Below are 8,147 nucleotides of genomic sequence, written 5' to 3' on the forward strand. Positions count from 1 at the left end.
AAAATGTAAAAGCCACCAAAACTCCCCACAGCTGTGCTGGCCTGGCTAGACAATGAGGGACAGGGAGAAAGGACTTGTAACCCTGCATTTATTCTGCTTTCCTCAAGTGGATCTGTCTATAATTTTAGATTCTACTTTTAGCAGATCACAAATGGTTTGCTATGGTTCTGAGAGTAAGAACCAACCTGCAGGAAAAACCAAGTGATCCAGGCTTTTACACTTATGAAATACTGTCTGTCTGAATTAAGTCAGCATTACTGTAAGATTTAAATAGCTTTGTAAAATTTAACTAGTTGCTTTGATCTATTATAATTACTCTGGAACCCACACAGAAGCTAAGTAAACCATGAGGAAAAGACTTATACTCTCTCCGTTTAATTTAGTAATTTCATTGTGGCTTTCTAAAAGAGGAAGAGCAATTCCAGAGTTAGCAAAACGGGCATCAGGCTGTTGGCAATTTTTCTGAGGAGGACAAACTGGGGAGAGGTATGGGTATTAATTGTTACACTTCATTAATCTGTTCAGAAAATGGAAGGTTATACCCGGTATCATTTTTTAGGTAACATTTTTTATGTATGCATCTAATTTGGGTAACAGGATACAGCTTCTTTTGTTCCTGTGCAAATACATATTATCAGAATTGTATGATTTGGTTTTGTAATATCTGTGCTGCACTTTTTGACAAGTGCACTATGTCATTATTGTTCATGCTTCTTAAAGATGAGAAGATTCTCTGGTCTTAGATTTAAATTTCACTTAAATTGTGTTTCAAAGTCCTTTTATGGTGCACTTAAACTCTGATGTAGAAAACTCTCCTTGGCGTTAATCCTCACCTAGCATCTGTCAGTAAAATGCAATCTTTTCTTCTAGTTGTCAATTACCAAGTAGCAGGACCATCTCTACAAGTTCTATCTTGTACAAGCACACAAAATCTCCCAAATGTAACCAAAAAGGCCTGGCTGGGGCGAAGAGTGGCATTGGGATAAAAGCAGTTTGCTACACCTCTTGGTAATCTAATTCATTCCATGCACTTCATGAATTAATATATTGGTTCAAGTCAGACTCGGTTGTCTGATCATTTGTGCAGTTCACTGGAGAAGGATCTTCCCTTTCTCTTCTGAATAACTGAGTCTGTGTCTGCAGAGCAAAAGAGGAGTGGATGAAAAATCATTACCCAACACGCAGTTACATCACCCCTTTGTTTGGGTGCTTTGGCATGGAAGACACTGTAAATGCATAAAATAACTGTAAATGAAAGCTCTGTGTATAAAATATAATTGTAACAGGAATTCTACATCCTTTTGCCTCCAATTATAGGTTAGTGTGTTTTTCTTTTCTATAAACTGCCTGACAGGTTTTTTCCAAGATGTGAATGTATTTGTGAGGCAGAAAAAACATGCCAGCGCTTCTCTCAATGAGGAATTTGCATAGATACAAAATCCCAAGTGATTGAAAAGAATTGGCCATGATTTTCAGCTAATCCAGAATAAAAAATATAACTGTAAAAAGAAATATAACTATAATAATTTGATATTTCTTTATTTTATTTTTCTTTTCAAGCTATCAAAAAGAAATCAATAGTAAAGTAGAAAGTGCATATTCCTCTTCTTGAAGACCTGATTTACTTTCAGCAATTAATATTTTGGTTCTTGCCAGCTTTCCAAGTGTGGCTCTGATTGTGATGTGAAAGCAAGTAGCTGCAGATTACTATGGTGGATAGTACTTTCACTGCAAATGGAGTAAAGCCCAGGTGTAAGTCATCTTTGAATTAGTTAAAGCTGGAGGTAGGGCAGGTGTGCTGCCGAGCTACAGCAGCACTTGCTGGGGGCAGGGGGAGTTTGTGGGCAAGGACACAACACAAGAGGCTCTGGCTGTTGGAGTAAATTCAAGACATTTTCTTCTTACTTCTGGGAACTTTCTGCTGTCCTTAGTCAGGTAAGGAAGCCAGAGTAAAAGCAACACACTTGTATTTAGAACACTTTCTTTGGTGAATCAAATTTGGCTCTTGTGCATTTCTTCCTGCAATCAAATTGCTATTAGGTAACTCAGCCTAAGTGTCAAGAGTAAGAGAATATCTGCTACATGCAGGACTGCCCACTTCCAAAAACACACACAAACAAAGCACTTAATCCTGGACAATAGAGAAGCCTAAAGCCACACCAAGGTGATACAAATGGAAGAGTGTAATTTGGATAATAATTTGAGTTTCACACTTTTTATAAAAGATATAGATCTTATTTTCTGACTCCACTTCCTATAGTACACTCACATGTGGGGTTTTTATTTCCCTGGCAAACATGGGTGTTTTCCAAAGGCTGCAGAAGTAGCAAAGCAGGAGGCCACGGCTGCAGAGATAAGAACAGGGTGCAAAAGAGAATGCTCATAGACATAAACCCCTGAATTTTTGCATTTTAAAGCATACGTCCAATTGGAATTAGGAACAGAATAGTTATTAGCTCAAATACCTGCAATAGGATGTCAGATTTTGAGAGCAGTGTACAGGGGGCTGTGAAAGCTGCACTTTGTGTGCTGAGGCAGCACCATCGAAAGGGCTCTGGAGCTGGCTGTGTCAGGAGGACAGAGGCTGGTTCTGCCAAGATCTCCAAATGCATGCTGTCCTCTGATTAATGTAAGAGATTCAGCTCTGGAATCTCTTAGGAGGTCTGATGTGAGAATTGACATTTAACTTCCTGAAAAGCATTTTGGAATTACTTGTCTGGCACTTTAGCCACAAAATATTGGTAGTGTACAATCATCCTGAGGCAGAGAGCACCAGTTCCTGCAAGACAGGAATTGTTATGCTAGTGCCCTTTCAATAAAACTTGGGGAAGGTTAAGAGCACTCCTACTTACACAAAGAATATTGAGAAAAAAATTAAAATTAGGAAATAAATAGTAATCATTATTATTAAAGGACATATTCAGGTACCATAGACTGCTACTGTCAGTCTGTAGCTGAGAAAGCAAGAAGTCCTCATTTGAATGCCTAGCACATTAAGCACCTTGTGGATCAAAAGCATGCTGTGTGTTAGAATTACTAACAATGTTACACAAAATTAAACAAATTGGACACGTTCTGGAAGATATGGCAATTTCTGCTAACCTGCCTCTCTGTTGAGTCTGCCTTCAGACCGTACTGGTTGTGAGCAGCCTCTTAAAATGCATTTGGTTTTCCCTTTAAAATCTATTAATCATGGCTGTTCTCGAAGATACTGCACTTAATTCAGGGAACCAATGGCCTGATGTGGTATGGCAATCACTGTATTCTTCTGATACTAACAGAATGGAGATTTTTTAAAATCTTATCATTATCCTTCAAATTACTTCATCTAGGCCAAATAACAGATATTTCTTCATCAAGTATCAGCCTAGTATGTAGCCCCCTAATTCTATGAAAGACAGACAGACAACAAGTTTGATAAAATACATTTTCTGTAAAACTGCCAATTTCCTTCCCTATGTTTTTGTTCTTCCAGTGTTTCATCAGTTTCTGTTGTTAGCTTGTGAATGTCACTATCTTCTTTGGGAAGTTACCTAATCTATCCTAGTGCTTTAGACTTGCTTGTTTCACAGGGATTTGAATGTTATTTTCCACAGCACTCTGTGAACTTTTTTTACCTCCATGCATTTTTCTTTCCAAACAAGTGATCCATACTTTACAGCAGCAAACTGAACTAGCTGGTGTGCTCTTATTTGCAGTTAGTTCCCCTCTTGCCTATAAGGACTGGATCTGGATTCTCCAATTCAGAAACACGGAAACAGTGATTATTTTCTCATCTAGTATGTGCAGTTACTTGTGCTTAAATAAAATCTGTTTTAGATCCAGAAAGTGGCTGCCATAGAGGCTTCTAGAAGGAATTTTGCTCTTGAAAGACACAGAGTAGAGAAAAAAAATCAACTATTATGATAATTTCTAGTTACTGCTTGCTGTCTCTTCTCGACCAAAGACAGCATTGACCTGGTAGGATGCCTCCTGTCAGTGCAGAAAAATATCTTATGGGTCTCTTGACCCCTCACTCTAGGTTGTTCAGTTATAACCCTCAATGACAAAGCCACAGATACCTGGCTGTGTCTCACAGACATTAAATTCCCTGTAACCAGCCTCACAACAAAACCTGAAATACTTGGCTCTGATGGATGGTGTTATAATGAGGGTGGAGCTCAGTTCCATGGCCAATTTATTGCATCTTAATGGTCTAACATGCTTTTATTTCATATCTAGGACAACAAATGCTGCCATAAAGTTTGGTTTAAAGCAGATCTGTTTTGCAAAACGAGTCTTGCATACAGAACAAAACACTCATTGTTTCTTTACTGTTTAAACCTTTATTATTGTTTTTTTTTCTTGGTACAATGGGCTTTTATGCACCAAACAGCTGTGTTCATCATGTTTATTTAGAAGGCATCCATTGTAGTGGAAAAAGTCTGGAGGACAAAAATCTTGAAGTACAAGACTACTCTGTGGGTGCTGGCACTTTTATTTTTTTTCTGTCCTGTTCCTTTGGTCAGTATGCAAGTCACATACACAGGCAGTGCCATGCAGACTTGCAAACCCTGTATAATAGCAACTTTTCACAAGTGCTGTCTCTTATTCCAAGTGTTCTTCTCCAGAAAGTTTCAATTGCAAGGCAACATACAGGACACACAACTATTTTACACCCTATGATCCTATCATTTTTCAATCTGTTGCTATTTTGGACCCTCATTAGGTCACTTTCCAAATATTGTGTACAGCTATGTGTCAATCATTGTCACAGCTCGGCTCCAGGCTAAGCCAACCCAGGACAAAACTGTGAGGAGAAAAAAATGCCAACCAAAGCAAGCACTGTGTAGAAAACAGTCAACAGTTTGACTGTGGAAAGCTATGTGTTGTTCCAAAGATAGCATAAGCCCACTTGCTGCAGAAACAGCATACAGTACTAATGCTCTCCAAAATAATTTTATGTGGTTGAAATGTGTAGTGCATACCCAATGGCATCTGCAAATAAACAGATGTTAGAATCTCAAGAATTAGGAGCATGACATCGTCGGAAACTCTTGGGTGACTCCTGCCAAAAAGCAGCCTAGTTTCCCCTTTCTGGAAAGAACAGAGCATCTAACATATTGGCAGAACTTCTTTTGAGCAACAGTATCTCTAGCACCTTCTAAAGCCTTGAATGAAAGCTGCTGTATAAGCAGGCAGTGCTAGCCTGGGAAATTAGAGGGTTCCCTACTTCCAGCAGGGCAGAAGCATTCCCATGCCATAGGAGATAGCTCTGCTCCTTTCCCTCTTTTCAGGTTACCATGTATTAAGACAAAGTTCAGGTGAATACTGGAAACACAGAAGTGTCTCCATCACCCACATAGTCAATGCTGTCATCACAGGCTGGAACATGAATGGCAACAAACTAACACGCTTTATCTTTTAAAAATAATAAAACAGCTGCATAGCTGTTTTAGAAATGGCTTCTTATTTTCTGAATGGTGAATACTCTTGGCTTTCCACAGAGCTGGAATTCTCAGTTCCTCTCATGTGCCTCAGGAAACTGCAATGAGGTTAAAAAGAGCAGAATAAAGTTGCAGCTTGTGGATGATAGGAATCCACACAGAAGGTGACTTCTGGGATCTGAAAACAGCACAGCTGGGGGAGGCTGCACAGGGACTGACTGCTTGGAGCTGGGGCAGAGACAGGGGCCTGAGGAAGGCCTGTCATAGCAGGCAAATTATTTTCCAGAAGAAATGTTAGGGGGGAAAATGGAAAAATCTATGAGCCAAGTGGAAAAGGGAGTGTGACAAAAGGATTAGCCCCTACTTGCACAGAGTATAGTAGAAGCCGAAAATTAACTTGGGGATCTGTCAGGAAGAGAAAACTGTTTCTCAGAGACTGTTTCAAAGACTTCCTGAATGCAGACTCCATTTACTTGTTTCTTCCTTTTTCTCCCAAAAAATAAAGGACCTGCTGTGAGCAGAATGTATCCCAACTTCAACAGACACGGGCCTGAAGAGAGTCCCAATCTGGAATCCATGCTGGCCGAACTCCTGGAGCCTTGCTGCTACCTGGGTACCATAAAGCTCGAAAGCCAAGCAGGAAGGGGTCAAATCTACAATTTGTCATCAACAGGTAGGTAGCTAATAGTTTAAATTGCACTGCCTGCCAATCTTTTTGTAAAATCAATGTGCTTATTAGGTATACATGTTGTTGAACTGCCCATGTTGTGTCATGCTTAATAAGACTTAATCGGGTTGAATGGCTTCCGAGCCACTTACTCTCAAAAATAGTATCTATTTTGAGATTGGATGTGCTTTGTTAAATTCTTAAAGAAGAAAGAATTTCTAATTAAAGGAAAACAGGTCTATATAACTCTGGCTCTCAGCTGTTAGCAGCTCTATTATGAGCGCACTTGGGGAATTTGATTTAGTTTTAATTAATAACTCCATAACTTTTCTGACAGAACAGAAGAGTGTACTTTGATTGAGAATACATTTTAAGTCGATGTTTAACATAAAAGGTGGTGGAAATGTGGTTCTGTGGGAAGTGCCAGAGCAGGTTGGGTGTATAGTCCATCTGACCATATGAAACAAAGATGCTGTTGAATGCCTCCGGCAAACTCCCACAGTAGGGTGCCAAATTGTAGCTGGGTCTTTTCTGGAGAGGCTGGAGCTGTGGTGTGCGAGGTGCCACCTTGCAGTGTCTCCACACATGTGAAACCCCTCCAATGCAGAAGTGCTTGACCTCAACAACTTCCTGTGACAGGGAGTTCCACAGCGAATTGTCTTTGCATATCCCAGTTTTTTAGCTTCCTTCCCTTTGGTTACATTTAGTCTTGTTTTTCGTTACAAAAGGTGCACAAAACTTTTTTTCTGTTTTTGTCACGTTCCTGTTTATATTTCTTCCTTTCCAATAGTGCCTGCCTTTGATCTCTCATAAGCCATATGTATCAAGTTTTTAAAGTAACGCTTTAGGAAAAAAAAAAAAACTAAAAGGGGGGGTGGCGGCAGCGGTGGTATTTTTGCACGTTATGACGGATGTAGCACTTTTTGCGTGTCCTGCCCCCCGTCCCTCCGGCTGCGCACGGGAAATCCGTGTAACCATTGACCAGACTGTCAACACGGGCGCCCCGCGCCGCTGGCGCGCGGCGGGAGGAGGCGGCGGCCGCGCCAATGCCGCGGCGGCGGCGCCTGGCCCCGGCCCGCTAGCGGGACGGGCAGCGAGGGAGCGCCGGGCGGGAAGGGGCCGGGAGGACAGGGAGCGTGCGCGGGTGGCCGAGCCGCCCCGGCGAGCGCGGCGGGGAGCGGGGCTGCCCCGCTCGGGGCGGCTCGGTGCCGGCCCGGGGAAGGGGCAGGAGGCTGCCGAGGCATCATGGCGGTTGTGGCCCGGGGGGGCCGGGGGCTCCGCGCCGGGCGGCGCGGCGGACTCACCTCGCTCCGCTGGAGCTGGAAGAAACTGTTGAGATAGCTGGAACTCAGTGAGGAGCCCAGCTCCGGCGTGCTCTTGGTGTAGCCGAGGTCGGGGTGCTGGGACGAGGAGGGCTCGGGTCTGAAGGCATCGAAGGCGCTGGCCTGGTGCGTGTCTTGCAGCGAGAGATAGACCCAGTTGAGGAGCTGGGCGGGCTGGTACACGGGCGCGGCGCTGGTGTCGATGGTTGACAACAAGCTCATCTTTCCCCCCGGCTCCGCCGGCGCGGCTGGCCCCGCGGTGCCGGTCCCCCTCCCCGCGCTCCGGCAGTGCCGCTCTCCCGTCCCTGCCCGGGGCGCTTCCTCCTGGCCGCCCGGAGGAGAGGACGGGCCGGGGGCTCGCTGCCGCGCCCCGCGCCGCTCTCGCTCCCCTAAGGCCGGCGGCGCCCGCGCAGCCCCAGCGCTCCGCGCAGCACGGGCATCGCTGCTGCCGCCCGCGGGCTCCGCAGGAAACTTTGTGCGCGCTCCGTCCCGCCCGCCCGGCCGGTGCCTGCCCCGCTATCTGTCTTTATTCCCAGTCCCGCAGGCAGCGGCGGGGAGGGGCTGCCGGCGCTCCGGCGGCGGCGCCGCGCCCCCATAGGCCTCCCGGCCGCCGCGGGGGTGCAGGGGCGTCCCGGCGCCGCTCCGCCCCCGCCCGAGCGCGGCCGGAGGAGCGTGTGCGGCCGCGGCTGTGCCCGCACCGCCGGCCCCTGCCCGCCGCGGTCCCACCGGCTC

At 44.9% G+C, this 8,147-nt stretch overlaps 1 protein-coding gene across 1 annotated transcript in view; it reads right to left on the minus strand.

The window, feature by feature from the left end:
- Positions 1–7,904, minus strand: part of ZCCHC24 (zinc finger CCHC-type containing 24) — a 107,485-nt gene extending 99,581 nt beyond the window's left edge. The window contains exon 1 of the mRNA XM_059477483.1: positions 7,398–7,904. Coding sequence (XP_059333466.1) covers positions 7,398–7,637 — 240 coding nt within the window. The 5' untranslated portion in view covers positions 7,638–7,904. The remainder of the gene's footprint in view (positions 1–7,397) is intronic.
- Positions 7,905–8,147: the final 243 nt, after the last annotated feature.

The sequence above is a fragment of the Ammospiza nelsoni genome, chromosome 8 (genome assembly GCF_027579445.1).
Source record: "Ammospiza nelsoni isolate bAmmNel1 chromosome 8, bAmmNel1.pri, whole genome shotgun sequence".
NCBI classification, from domain to species: Eukaryota; Metazoa; Chordata; class Aves; order Passeriformes; family Passerellidae; genus Ammospiza; species Ammospiza nelsoni.